The following is a 14,525-nucleotide window of genomic DNA, read 5'->3' as shown; positions in this document are numbered from 1 at the left end:
ATCTTGCAGGGATAGATAGATAGATAGATAGATAGATAGATAGAGTGAGCAGCGTCTGCACTGACTGGCAGCAGCTCTCCATGGTTGCAGGTAAAGGACATTTGCAGCCCTCCTTGGAGATGCTAGGGATTTAACCCGGGACTTTATGCATGCAAGGCAGATGGATGCTCTATACTGCAAAGCTGTGCCCCTTTACTGATTCAGACCATTAGTCCATCTAGCTCAGCACTGTATACACAGACTGGCAGCATCTATCCAGGACTTCAAACCTGGATATGCTGGGGATCAAAACTGGGGCTGCCTGCAGTAGAAGCATTGTTGTTTGTTTGTTTGATAATATTTTTATTTACTTAATAATTTTATTTGGGTTGGCAAGCCACTCTGGCTTAAATTCTTATGCCTCCAGGGACACCCACCAGACGCCCCCTAAGGAAACTGGGCAAAGCAGCATAAGGTCATAAGAAGAGCCCGGCTGGATGAGGCCAAATGCCCACCTTGTCCAGCATTCTGTTCTCACAATGGCCAGCCAGATGCCTGTGAGAAAACAGCAAGGAGTGTGTTGTTGTTGTTGTTATTTGTATGCCGCCCTACATCCAGAGGCCTCCGGGTGGTGACAACATAAAATCACAATATACAAAACACAAAATGCATAACAACAACAACCACATTTCTACCACACATCTTAAAAGGGCATTGGGTGTTGATCAGTAGGGTGGTTCATAAAAAAAAAATTTGTTTGAAAGTGCCTGCTCCAAAGGTCTTATCTTACTACACTAGGGATTATATAGCTATATCTGGAATTTCATGCGTATCAGTTAATATCTTGACCCTCCTCCACGAAAACAGCTGTTTACTTGGCTGTTTTCCTATGTCGTGAAGGCTGAAATTTCAATTCAGTGGAGCAGGTAAAGGACCCATGACAGTTAAGTCCAGTCGCAGACAACTATGGAGTTGCGGCGCTCATCTCGTTTTCAGGCCAAGGGAGCCGACGTTTCTCCACAGACAAGTTTTTCCGGGTCAGGTGGCCAACATTACTAAGCTACTTCTGGTGCAATGGAGCACCGAAACCAGAGCAAAGCACGGAAACGCTGTTTACCTTCCCGTCAGAGCGGTACCTATTTATCTACTTGCACTGGCATGTTTTCTAACTGCTAGGTTGGCAGGAGCTGGGACTGAGCAACGGGAGCTCACCCAGTCGCGGGGATTTGAACCGCCGACCTTCTGATCGGCAAGCCCAAGGGGCTCAGTGGTTTAGACCACAGCACCTTCCTAAAGAGGGATAAAACTCATCTCAGTATCCTCAGTGTCTGGGTAGTCTTGCTTAAACAAAAATGTTTCAAGTAGGCATCTAACTGAGTAGAGCAAAAGCACTTTCCTGATGTCCAGGCAGAGAGTCCCAAAATGTAGGTGCTATTATACTAAATGATCGATTTCTTCCATGCAGAATGGTCGTGGCTCAGTGGAGGCGCTTCTGCTTTGCATGCAGAGCGTCCCGGATTCAAATCCCCGCAATCTCTAAGTAGGGCTGGGAGAAACTTGAAACACTGGCGAGCTCCTGCTGCCACCCAGTGTAAAAGACATGGAGCTAGATGGAGCAACGAGAGGACTCAGTATAATGGCAGCTTCCTATGTTCCTGTTTAAAAAGGGCCACGGCTTAACGGTAAGAGCAGCTGCCTGGCATGCAGAAGGCCACAGGTTCGATCTTTAACAGCACCTCCCGGTAGGGCAGAAAACGTCCCCTGCTTGAAAACCTGGAGAGCTGCTGCCAGTCAGTGTCGACAGTACTGAGGTAGATGGACCAATGATCTGACTCAGTATAAAGCAGCTTCGTATATTCCTATGTCTACTATTGGGTCTGGATAGCTCAGTTGGTTAGAGCATGGTGCTGATAACGCCAAGGATGCAGGTTCAATCCCTGTATGGGACAGTTGCATATTCCTGCATTGCAGGGGGTTGGACTAGACCAGTGGTTGCCAAACATTTTTTGGCCATGCCCCACCTAGGTAAAGGTAAAGGGACCCCTGACCATTAGGTCCAGTCGTGGCCCACTCTGGGGTTGCGGCGCTCATCTCGCTTTATTGGCCAAGGGAGCCGGCGTACAGCTTCCGGGTCATGTGGCCAGCATGACTAAGCCGCTTCTGGTGAACCAGAGAGCGCATGGAAATGCCGTTTACCTCCCCACCGGAGTGGTACCTATTTATCTACTTACACTTTGACGCTTTCGAACTGCTAGGTGGGCAGGAGCAGGGACTGAGCAACGGGAGCTTACCCCATCGCGGGGATTCGAACCACCGACCTTCTGATCGGCAAGTCCTAGGCTCTGTGGTTTAACCCACAGCACCACCCGAGTCCCATGCCCACCTAAGCATCTCTAAAATCCTGATTCCCCCCCCCCCGGTGACATATAATTCTTTTCTTATTCACATGGAAGAAGCCTAAAAGGCCATTAACTTGGTCTAGACCAGCTTCTAAATTGTCCCCCCAAATCAAATCCCCCCCCTCCGTGTTGCATGTGCCCCACGTTGGGAACCACAGGACTAGATGATTCTCAGGGCCTCTTCCCACTCTACATTTCTATGATTCTAAGGCAGCTTCCTTTGGAAGGCATAATAAAAATAAAAATAATGCAAAACACCTGGGAGGGGGCTGAAACAAAACCCACACAATGCCATCTCTGTCCTGTTGGATAAGTAGCAACTATGCCACAGAGAAGGAGAGAGAGAGAATGAATGCCCCCCTAACACAGCCATGAAGCAATCCGTTGCTAGGCCAGACGGTTGTTACCTGTACTGGTTGCCTGGCGTGGCGTCGGTTGTGTGGTTTCACTGCAGCGGGCATCTGGAGGGGCAGGGGTCTGGGGGGCGGCACTGGATGGAGCTGCTGAGGAAACTGTCAAGGGGGGGGGAGAGAAATGAAGCTATGTTAAAGAAAGGTTCTGAAGCTTCTCAAGGGCTTAAACCAGTGGTTCCCAACCTTTTTTTTTTGGCCATGCCCCACCTAAGCATCCCTAAAATCCTGATACCCCTACCCCACCCCGTGACATATAATTCTTATTATTCAAAAAGTGAACTCCTATTCACATGGAGGAAGCCTAAAAGGCCATTCAGTGTTAATAGCTCATTCTCGAATTGCCCCCCTTAAAAATCAAACTGCCCCCCTCCGTGGGGTGTGCGCCCAACGCTGGGAACCACGGGGTTAGACAAAGGGGTTCTCCAGCGGGGAAGGAGCATAGCTTGGTGGCAGAGTACCTGCTTGGAATGCAGAAGCCGCCAGGTGAAACCCCAATGGCCCCTCCAGGCATCTCCTTTGGAGAGCTGCTGCCAGTCAGTGTCGAGAACAATAAGCTGAATTTTCTCAGCCCTGCCCAGAGGACTGAACCTGAGACCTACTTATGCACAAAGCAGGCGCCATCTGTCGCTGAGTTTGTGGCACCTTCCACTTAAAAAAGAGCTAAGATTCTAGTCCTCACTGTTCTGGATAAAAGGCCAGATTGAAGTGGAATGTAGTAGTAGTAGTAGTAGTAGTAATAATAATAATAATAATAATAATAATAATAATAATAATAATAATAATAATAATATATTTATATCCCGTCCTCCCCAGCCAAAGCCGGGCTCAGAGCGGCTAACAACAATAAAAGTAACACAGTTTACATAAAATCACTATCAATTAATTAAAATACATTCTAAAATCAATTCATTCTAAAATCAATGTAGGAAGCTGCCTTATACCAAAGTCAGGCCATTGGGTCCACCTAGCTCAGTACTGTCCACACAGACTGGCAGCAGCTCTCCAGGGATTCAGGCAGGGGTCTTTTCTCAGCAGAGGATTGAACTCAGGACCTTGCGCAGGCAAGGCTGATGTCGTGTCACTCAGTTACAGCCATAATAATAGCTGCGAAGGGGGGTGATGGTGCCTGGCCTTAATAGACAATAATGATGCAAAAAGCCTTCAAAAACATGGGATAGCAAGACAGCCTGTCCCAGTTCCCCACTTCTAAGAATTCTCGTTGCCAGGGGTTCCCGTTCCATGGTGTGTGTGTTTGTTGTGCAAGAAGAGCCACAACGTTTGCCCTGTGGCTGAACTTTGGGGCCAGAGGAAAGGACGACTCTTCATAATTATTCCTTTCCGACTGTTATTAAGCACTGGATTTACGATTCGCCCTCCCTCCCGAAAGATCCCAGGGTGATGAACTGCAGAAGAGCAACAAAAGACGTCAATGTGTTTTTTTATTTTTAAAAAAACCACCTCCCGTCGGTTTCCGCAGCCAGCCTTGCCAAACTCTTGGGAGTCTCTGCACCCTTCGGGAAAGTTAAGAAGGCGAGAGGGGCAACAAGGAACGTGACTGAAGATTGGAGATTCGGTCGAAGTGGAGGGAGAATGTGTTTGCAAAAGGGGGCCCTGGAGCCTCCTTGATCTGCCAGGGAACAAGGGGGGGGGGGAGAGAGAGAGACTGGGACAGAGCAAAGCCCAGAGGAGAAAGGAAGACGGGGTGGGGGGGAGAAGGCAGCTGAGGATGGAGCGAGGAGCCGTTCCTGACCTTATTGGGAGAAGGAATGCAAAAGGTCCAGCTTGGCGGAGCAACAGATTCCCTTTCATGGCCCTTGCAGGAAGCCTTAGACGCTGCCTGGCAGAAGGGGGGAAAGCAGGGAGGGGATGCAAGGATAACCGCAGAGAGAGGCCCAGAACCCAAAACAAGGGGCACATCTCCCAGGGCCAGGGCAGACCCCGGACTCCCTTTGCAGCAGATCCGGTTCGAGGGGCCTGAGCCCATCTTTGTGGAGCCTTACAGAGGACGGGACAGGGGTGGCCGGAGTTTTTCCAAAATTGCAGCTGGGGTGAAGAGAGGGCGAGGTCTAAGGCTTGGGCAAGGATGTTGCCGGGATTAAAGGCTAGATGAGGCATCTCCAGCCAGATGGGCGGGGGTATAAATAATAAATTATTGAATTATTATTATTATCTCTCCCAGGGCTTGCGCTCAGCTCTCGTAAGCAAGCGACACCGCGCCGTCAAGGCCAGCCTGCGGCCAGAGAGTTCTGGGATGCCTTAGAGGGCCTGCTACACACACACACACACACACACACACACACACACACACACACACCATGATTCCAGACACGGGTAGGGTTTCTAGAAAAGAAGGTGTGGGCTGCCGGTTGGGGCTGGTGGGAGTACATGCATGATGAACACACAGCTCTCTTTCAGCAGAAGGGAAAGGACGCCACTCGGGGTTGGAACACAGCTCAGCGGTAATGCATCCGTTTTGCATGCAAAAGGTTCCAGGTTCAATCCCCGATGACATCTCCGGGTACAGTTGTGAATCCCTGGAGAGCTGCTGCAGGTCAGTGGAGGCAGCACTGGCTTAGGTGGACCAATAGGTCACTGGCCAGGCATCTAATTTGCGTGCAAAAGGTGCCTGGCTCAATCCCCAGAGGCATCTTCAGGTAGGGCAGGAAGAGGCCCTGGTCTGAAACTCCGGGAAGCTGCTGCCAGTCAGTGTTGACAGTACTGAGCTAGATGGACTTAACATAAAGCAGCTTCCTGTGATATGGGGGAAGGTCATAGGTCAGCAGTAGAGCATCTGCTTTGCATGCAGAATGTCGCAGGTGGAATTCCCAAGATCTCCAGGCAGGGCTGGGGAACGCGGGCAGTTGGTGTAGATCAGGCATCCCCAAACTCGGCCCTCCAGATGTTTTGGGACTACAACTCCCATCATCCCTGACCACTGGTCCTGTTAGCTAGGGATGATGGGAGTTGTAGTCCCAAAACATCTAGAGGGCCAAGTTTGGGGATGCCTGGTGTAGACAGAAAATACTGAGCCAGATTGACCAGGTTTCTGGCTCCAGTATGGCGAAGGGCCACCAGCTCAGCCGTAGTACATCTGTTCTGCATGCAGAAGATGCCGGTTCACTGCCATGCAACATCTCCAGTTAGGACTGGAAAGGAAGTGTCCCTGTCCAAAAACCACTGGATGGCTGCTGCCGGTCAGTGTAGACAACACTGAGCTAGATGGAGCAAGGGCTTTGGCTCCGTCGAAGGCACGTTTCAACATCCTCATGTTTAAGGGGCCTACAATTCCCCAGCCACACTGGCTGCAGCTAACAGCTTATCTAGTGCAGGCTGACCCACAGCATCCCAAAGGCAGCCTCCCTCTCAGTAGGCTCAGCACCCCCAGTGCAACCCAGCACCCGTCAGCCAATGTCCACCAGCCTGTTATGCTTGGCTCAAGACCTTACCACTTTCTCTGCTGTCCACGACATCTGCTTCCTGCTCTGGGGCTTGAGGTGCATCCTGCAGGAGGTGGGAGAGAAAATAGGGTAAAAATCGAACCCATTGCCCAGCCACGCAGGTTGGCAGATCTCAAAAGAGCAGCCAGAATTCACCCCACCAGATCTGTGTCTGCCCCTCTCTTCCTCACGGGCCAAATTTTGCCCGAGGCAGGTCCCACCCACCTGCTGACCACCCGATTTATTGCCTTTACAGTGGTACCTCGGTTTACGAACCCAATCCGTTCCAGAAGTCCGTTCTTAAACCAAAATCGTTCTTAAACTGAGGTGCGCTTTCCCTAATGAGGCCTCCCACCACCGGTACCCTTCCACCGTTCGGATTCCGCTCTTAAACCGAGGTAAAGTTCTCAAACCAGGACACTACTTCCGGTTTTGTGGAGTTCGTAACCCGAGGTACCAAACCGTTCGTAAACAGGGCTGTTCTTAAACCAAGGTATATACGCTATCAGCTGAAGGCTGGCGCACATGGTTCTCCTCATTTAATCCCCACGACAACCCTGGGAGGTGGGTTTAGGCTGAGAAAGCGCTGATAACGTCAAAGTTGCAGGTTCAATCCCTGACATTTCCTATTCCTGAATTGGAGGCGATTGGACTACTTGATCCTCAGGTCCCTTCCAATGCTATGATTCTATATGGCCAAGTGGGGTTTTGAACCTTGATCTCCCAAGGTCTTAGTCCGACACTCTAACTCAGTGGTTCCCAAACCTTTTCAGGCCACCGTACCCTTAGCTCCATAAACTCATCTCTGGTTCCCCCTACCCTGTAAAAAAGCATTACAGTGGTACCTTGGTACTCAAACGGCTAGGCTCCCGAACAAATCAGCTCCCGAATGCCGCAAACCTGGAAGTAAGTGTTCCAGTTTGTGAACGTTTTTTGGAAGCCGAACGTCCGATGCGGCTTCTGCTTGACTGCAGGAAGCTCCTGCAGTCAATCAGAAGCCGCACCTTGGTTTTTGAACGGTTTCAGGAGTCGAACAGATTCCCAGAACGGATTAAGTTTGAGAACCAAGGTACCACTGTATTCAGAACAGCAGTTTGCATGGCTCATTAAGGAGGAGAATGGCCCAATGAAATTCAAAACAGTAATGACGAATTTCACATTTATTCAAACTCCAACTATTTAGCTGAATTAGTTCAACCAAATTGATGAACTTGATCTAGAGATAGTAGCCTTTCAAACTCTAATGGTTATTTACACTTCCAGCACCTGCCCCCACCCCCGGCTGCTGCCTCTTCATGCCTCGTAGTGCCTCCCCAGGTAATCCCACCATCCCACCATCGGGCCCTACCACCCACTTTGGGAACTAATGCTCTAACCACTACACCTCACTGTCTCTCTGTTGCAATGACATCAGGTGAGAAGCCTCTCTGACGGTGATGGGCTCAAGGACCAGGGTGGGTGGGGTGGGCTGGCGTTGCACTGAACGCCTCTGCTAAAACAGAGGTCTTTCCCCTTCATTTTACGAAGGGGGTTCTCAGTGCAACCCCTCTTGGGATCCTGGAGCGAGGGCCGCCCACTGCTGGCTGCTTCCTCTCTAGCAAAAAATAATAATAATGTCGGGAGTTACAGCAGTGTTTCCATTCTGCTATAGTTCCTGTTCCACCGAAAACGACATTGTTTTCTTCTCTTGCTTTTTACATGTGGCAAATACAGTGGTACCTCGGGTTAAGTACTTAATTCATTCTGGAGGTCCGTTCTTAACCTGAAGCACCACTTTAGCTAATGGGGCCTCCTGCTGCTGCAACGCCACCAGAGCACGCTTTCTGTTCTCATCCTGAAGCAAAGTTCTTAACCCGAGGTACTATTTCTGGGTTAGCGGAATCTGTAACCTGAAGCGTCTGTAACCTGAAGCGTCTGTAACCCAAGGTACAACTGTACTAGGCGGAAGGGCAAATGATGCCTTCTTCCCTCCCTACCAACCACACCCCCTCGCCCCAAGGCCACCTCACATGCACCCTGAAAGTTCCTTCTTGCCTAAAAAGTGTCCTCGGACCCTCAAAATGAAGGATGGAGAGCTGTATAGAAACTACCCTACTGTAGAATGTGCATTCACTGCCCCACCCACTTTGACCACTGACCTCTCGCATCTCCAGCATGCGGCCCTTGGAAAGTTGCCCAGAAGGGAAGGTGGCCCTTGGGTGGCAAACCTTTCCCCACACCTGCACTATTCATCCCCTTCCTGTGAGGTTAGGGGGAATGGCGCCCACATACCCGTTCTCTCGGAATCTCTTCGCTTGGTAACTTCGGGGAAGCCTCCTCTTCCTGGGAGGAATCGCTCGCTGCGCTCGGAACATCTGGCAGCCCTTGCAGAGGCTCGCTGGCAGTGGACCCTCCTTCGGGAGCTGTCAACCCCTCGCTGTCTTCTGGAGCGGAAATGCGGCTGGTGCCCGTCTCCTCCTCGGAAGCGGGAGGCGATTCAGTCCTGGAGTCGCTGTCTCGGGAGCTGGCCTCGGCGCTCGACTCTGGATCCGGCCCGCTCTCTGACAGCGAGGGTGCTTGCCCGGCGACAGGGTCCAGGAGCAGGAGAGTTCCCGCGGGGGTGGAGGAATCTGCCAGAAAGGATGGACAGGAAGGAAGGTCACGACCGGCGGAAGAGAGAAACCCCACCCCTTAGTTCCCCGACCCTTGATCGCAGAGGTAGACTCACCCGGCATGTCTGCTGGCTTCGCGTCCTGACGCTGCTGGCTTCGCAGCTCCCGGATCTGGGCCCTGATCAATTCCCGCTCCTGCACCTGAGGAGAGATGGGAGAGGGAGAGCGCGGTGTCAGCCGGCATCACTCTGCATACGACTCGGCGACCTCACCTGAGCACACCTGCAGCCGCAAACATGCACACCCATTCAATCCAATTCCCGATTAGAAAAGTAGCTTCCAAAGGATGGGCTTTTCACCCTTACGGGCATCTGTGCATGTGCAGAGTGGAAGCAGCGACCTGCGTTTGCGACGGCAAGCCCAGAGGCGAGAGGGTTCTGAATCGGCACGGGATCAAGGATCCAGGTTTTTTTATTTCGTTTTTTAAGCAAGGTCTTTATTCACCTGCGGGGAGGTATCCCCAAAGCACCACACAACAGGTCAGGTGTAGCACCTCAGAGGAAGAATCTGAGAGGCAGACAAAGGTTTGGTGACAGCCAGCTGAGGGCAGCATCCAGCAGACGTGTAGACACACACACACACACACACACACACACACACACTACCTTGTCACACCCATCCAAACGCTCTCCTCAGGTCCTGCTCTCCAAAACAAGACGAGGGTCCAAAACTATGGGAGCCACTGAAATTAGGGAGCCGATCCCCCTACCACAACGAACAATTAGGCAGAGCGTGCATCTATGTGGGAGCGGTTACTAAGCAACCAGATGCAGCCCCCTCCTCAAAATAATCCATCCATCCAGGTTAACTCTGGGTTGCTAGGCAACCACAGTCCCCGGTCCCCTGACTCTTTTTCAAAGATGCTGAACAGAATGTGGGAATTGGGGGGGGGGAGATGCGTGGAGGGAGGAGAAATTTGAGAGGGGGCTTTGCATGGGGGGAGGCAACAGGGGAGAGACCACCCATACGACGGTTTGAAGGCAGCCTTCGCCAAGCGTCCAGTGCCCTCCAGGTGTTCCCGGACTACAACTTCCATCGGCCACAGTCAGTGCAGCCATTTTTGGATTGCAGCTTCCAACTCGGCTGGGGGGGAGGGTGGGCTGGAGGGAGTTGACGTCCAAAACTACCGCAGGGCCCCCCCACCCACGCCCCATGTCTTTTCCAAAAAGCAACCTGGCGGAGGAAGGCAGTGATTTGGATTGGGGCCGCAGCATGTGCCAGTTTAAATGTAGAACACAGCTCTCTTTTTAAAAATTCACCCTGATTGAATAAGGATGCAATATCTCTCTCCCCCCCCCCTCTCTCTCTCTCTATATATATATATATGTATCTGCCCGTCTTCATGGATTGGAGTTCAAAGTGAGCAAAACCCCACAGAGGGAAGACAAATGTTTCTGCGTCCATCTAGGTTGGGGGGGTTGAGTTGGAGCGGTGTGTGAGCATGGCAACTCCAGACACCCTTCATCAGAAGCAAGCTTCTAAGCAAGGACCTGGGCTAGACCGAAATCTTCCTCTCTTTTTTCCCTGGGAGAAAACTGCCATCTAGTGGACAACTCACACCACTGCTCGGGAAACCCAAATCTGCAACGCTGCATCTCCCACAAACCCTGCAGGGCGCGATGCTCGCGGGTGAGCCCAGAGTCCTGCCAAACTGAACAAGGACCGAAACGGCAGCAACCAACGGCCATTCCAAGAGGAACCCCTGCAAACCACACCCCTCGGCTCACCCCAGACCTCCTAGGAGAGAGGAGGGGAATCTGTGGCCCTCCAAGCTAAAACTCCCACTGTCCCTGACCCCATTAGCTGTGCAACAACACCAGGACAGCCCACAGCTCAGGTGGCCTGGGGGCCTGCTTTGCAGGCAGTACGATACAGGTTCGGTCACCAATGGCATCTCTACATAGGGCAGGCAGAAAACCCATGCTTGGAATCCCGGAGAGCCGCTGCTGCTGCCAGTCAGTGTAGGCAATATTGAGATGGATGGATCAGGGGGTCTGACTACATCTAAGGCAGCTTCCCGGCAGGGACATAGCTAGGGGGTAGTGAGGAAGGCTCCCACCAGGGGTGCAGGCGAGGGGGCCCCTGCAAAATCGGCTTTATGTCCATAAATATGTCTATAAATAAAAATATCGATTATTGCCTCATAAGAAAAAGTTTTAAATAGACGGTCTTTATATGATATGCAGGGGCCCGGTTTTCCCCTATTTTTTTCAGTGTCACATTCCTTTTTCTTTAAATTTCACAAACTCGAAATGCGCACTATTTCACGTTGCGTACTTAAGAATTACATGGGACGCAGGTGGCACTATGGGACGGCGGTGGCACTGTGAGTTAAACCACAGAGCCTAGGACTTGCCGATCAGAAGGTCGGCAGTTCGAATCCCCGCGACGGGGTGAGCTCCCGTTGCTCAGTCCCTGCTCCTGCCCACCTAGCAGTTTGAAAGCACATCAAAGTGCAAGTAGATAAATAGGTACCGCTCCAGCGGGAAGGTAAACGGTGTTTCCGTGCACTGCTCTGGTTCGCCAGAAGCGGCTTAGTCATGCTGGCCACATGACCCGGAAGCTGTATGCCGGATCCTTTAGCCAATAAAGCGAGATGAGCACCGCAACCCCAGAGTCGGCCACGACTGGACCTAATGGTCAGGGTCCTTACTTTACTTAGACTCACAACGTTTTGGCCAATCTGTGAAAGAATTCATTACAAGGTGAAGTGCATGAGGAATGGAATGGGTGGAGGGTGGGAGGTTGGAGGAGAGGCAGAGAGAAGAGCTGATGTGTACGTTTGTGACCTTCTTTTTGCACATGACTTCTGCTCACCTCAGAGATGCCCCCGTCCGCTGTGTTTCCTTCCCTTCCTTTGACCCCCAGGGCCTCATCCGTCTCCCGCCGGTTGTAGTAAGCTTTCCCCGCCAAAGCTGCAGCTTGAGAGGGGAAGAGAATAAATAAAGAAGGTTTCACCTCTGGAGGTTCGCTTCCCGGAACTCATCGCATGCGGCCCTCAAGTGACTTCCACAAGGCCCCCGTGCCCCCTCTCTTCCGGCCAGTGGATCCTCTTCCCCAGCACAGACCCGCAAGCTCTTTAGCTGTTCCCACCATCCTTCCGCCCGCTGCCACCCAACTAAAAGGCGGCGGCCGAGGAATGCACCAATCAGCATGCCCCGCAGCTGTCCTCACTGCCAATTGGTTGGGAGGCATGCTTTTCTGCATAGTTGACAGGCGGGTGGGGCCCAGGCCCACCCACCACCAGCATGGATCCGGCCAATGGCCTATCTAGTCCAGCATCCTCTTCTCCCAGTGGCCAACTAGATGCCTCACCTGGGAAACCCGCAAGCAGGATTCTCACCCAAGAGCCATTCTCCCCCTCTGCGGTTTCCAGCAACCGGAATTCAGAAGCTTTGTCGTTTCCAATCATGGAGGCAGAGCGTAGGCATCGTGGCTAGTAGCACTGAAAACCTCCACCACCTCAAATTTATTTGATCCTCTTTTAAAGCTGTCTACAGGGCTGTCTTGGGACGCGGGTGGCGCTGTGGTCTAAACCACAGGGCTTGCCGATCAGAAGGTCGGCAGTTCGAATCCCCGCGACGGGGTGAGCTCCCGTTGCTCGGCCCCTGCTCCTGCCAACCTAGCAGTTCAAAAGCACGTCAAAGTGCAAGTAGATAAATAGGTACCACTCCGGTGGGAAGGTAAACGGCGTTCCATGCGCTGCTCTGGTTCGCCAGAAGCGGCTTAGTCATGCTGGCCACATGACCTGGAAGGTGTACGCCGGCTCCCTCGGCCAATAAAGTGAGATGAGCGCCACAACCCCAAAGTCGGTCACGACTGGACCTAATGGTCAGGGGTCCCTTTACAGGGCTGTCTTACCCATAGGCACTAGGGGTGCGGGGAACCCGAGCGCTGGGCTCTCAGGGGTGCCAGGCCAAGAGCCTGGGGCCTGAGAGTTGAGTCTGGGGGAGAGCCCGCCCATTGTTCAGAGCGCCGTGAAAGGCTCTTCTGCTGTGGGCGGCTCTGCGCCACAAGTTCGGGGGCGACCGAGTCAGCGAGAGGCTGAGGCCTGGGACAGGGCAACGGGGGGGGGGCGCCAGGTGAATCTTTGCACCCCAGCGCCGTATATGCCTAAGACAGTCCTGGCTGTCTAGGTTAGTGAGTTACGTAGTTCAACAATGTACAGTGGTACCCCGCAAGACGAATGCCTCGCAAGACGGAAAACCCGCAAGACGAAAGGGTTTTCTGTTTTGGAGGCGCTTCGCAAGACGAATTTCCCTATGGGCTTGCATCGCAAGACGAAAGCCCATAGGGAAATGCTGGCGGTCGGGAGCAAAGACTTTCGCCCACAGCCGGCCTTCAGAAGAGGACCTCTTCTGAAGGCCGGCGGGGGGCAAAAGTCTTTGCTCCCCCCGGCTGCCTTCCCCCCCCCGCCTGCCCCGGGCGATCTTAAAATGCTGGCGGGCGGGAGCGAAGCGTTCGCTGCCGACCCCCAGCATTTTAAAATCTCCAAGGGACAGCAGAGAAGTCTCTGTCCCGGGGAGATTTTAAAATGCTGGGGGTCGGGGGCCGACCCCCAGCATTTTAAAATCTCCCCGCGTCCCGAGAAGGTTTTAAAATGCTGGGGGTCAGGAGTGAAGCGCTGCCGACCCCCAGCATTTTAAAATCTCCCCGCGTCCCGGGAAGGTTTTAAAATGCTGGGGGTCGGGAGCGAAGCGCTGCCGACCCCCAGCATTTTAAAATCTCCCCGCGTCCCGGGGAGGTTTGAAAATGCTGGGGGTTGGGAGCGAAGCGCTGCCGACCCCCAGCATTTTAAAATCTCCCCGTGTCCCGGGGAGGTTTTAAAATGCTGGGGGTCGGGAGCGCTTGCTCCCGACCCCCAGCATTTTAAAACGCTGTTCCGAAGGGGGGGCGGGGACACCTGCCCCAGCCGCCCCACTTCGGAAAGCTGTTCCGAAGTGGGGGGGGCGGGGACACCTGCCCCAGCCGCCCCACTTCGGAAAGCTGTTCCGAAGTGGGGAGGGGGGGCGGGGACAGCTGCCCCAGCCGCCCCACTTCGGAAAGCTGTTCCGAAGTGGGGAGGGGGGGCGGGGTCACCTGCCCCAGCCGCCCCACTTCGGAAAGCTGTTCCGAAGTGGGGAGGGGGGGCGGGGACAGCTGCCCTAGCCGCCCCACTTCGGAAAGCTGTTCCGAAGTGGGGAGGGGGGGCGGGGACAGCTGCCCCAGCCGCCCCACTTCGGAAAGCTGTTCCGAAGTGGGGCGGGGGGGCGGGGTCACCTGCCCCAGCCGCCCCACTTCGGAAAGCTGTTCCGAAGTGGGGAGGGGGGGCGGGGACAGCTGCCCTAGCCGCCCCACTTCGGAAAGCTGTTCCGAAGTGGGGCGGGGGGGCGGGGACAGCTGCCCCAGCCGCCCCACTTCGGAAAGCTGTTCCGAAGTGGGGAGGGGGGGCGGGGACAGCTGCCCTAGCCGCCCCACTTCGGAAAGCTGTTCCGAAGTGGGGAGGGGGGGCGGGGACAGCTGCCCCAGCCGCCCCACTTTGGAAAGCTGTTCCGAAGTGGGGCGGGGGGGCGGGGACAGCTGCCCCAGCCGCCCCACTTCGGAAAGCTGTTCCGAAGTGGGGCGGGGGGGCGGGGACAGCTGCCCTAGCCGCCCCACTTTGGAAAG

The 14,525-nt window shown here is 53.5% G+C and overlaps 1 protein-coding gene across 8 annotated transcripts in view; it reads right to left on the bottom strand.

Moving 5' to 3' along the window:
• SMTN (smoothelin) overlaps window positions 1-14,525 on the bottom strand; it is an 82,029-nt gene that overhangs the window by 38,535 nt on the left and 28,969 nt on the right. For 6 of the 8 annotated variants that reach the window (XM_082203081.1, XM_082203082.1, XM_082203086.1 and 3 more), the window contains exons 6-10: window positions 11,697-11,800; window positions 8,936-9,020; window positions 8,500-8,837; window positions 6,238-6,292; window positions 2,786-2,890 (exon numbers count right to left, since the gene is read on the bottom strand). In XM_082203081.1, the coding sequence (XP_082059207.1) occupies window positions 2,786-2,890; window positions 6,238-6,292; window positions 8,500-8,837; window positions 8,936-9,020; window positions 11,697-11,800 (687 nt within the window). Of the gene's footprint in view, window positions 1-2,785; window positions 2,891-6,237; window positions 6,293-8,499; window positions 8,838-8,935; window positions 9,021-9,484; window positions 9,723-11,696; window positions 11,801-14,525 lie in introns of those variants that run through there. The other 2 variants (XM_082203084.1, XM_082203088.1) reach the window with 2 other exon arrangements.

The sequence above is a fragment of the Podarcis vaucheri genome (assembly GCF_965113315.1).
Source record: "Podarcis vaucheri genome assembly, chromosome: 16".
In the NCBI taxonomy this organism is placed as follows: Eukaryota; Metazoa; Chordata; class Lepidosauria; order Squamata; family Lacertidae; genus Podarcis; species Podarcis vaucheri.
The sequence above is the reverse complement of the archived record's forward strand: the minus strand, read 5'-3'. Positions and strand labels throughout refer to the sequence as shown.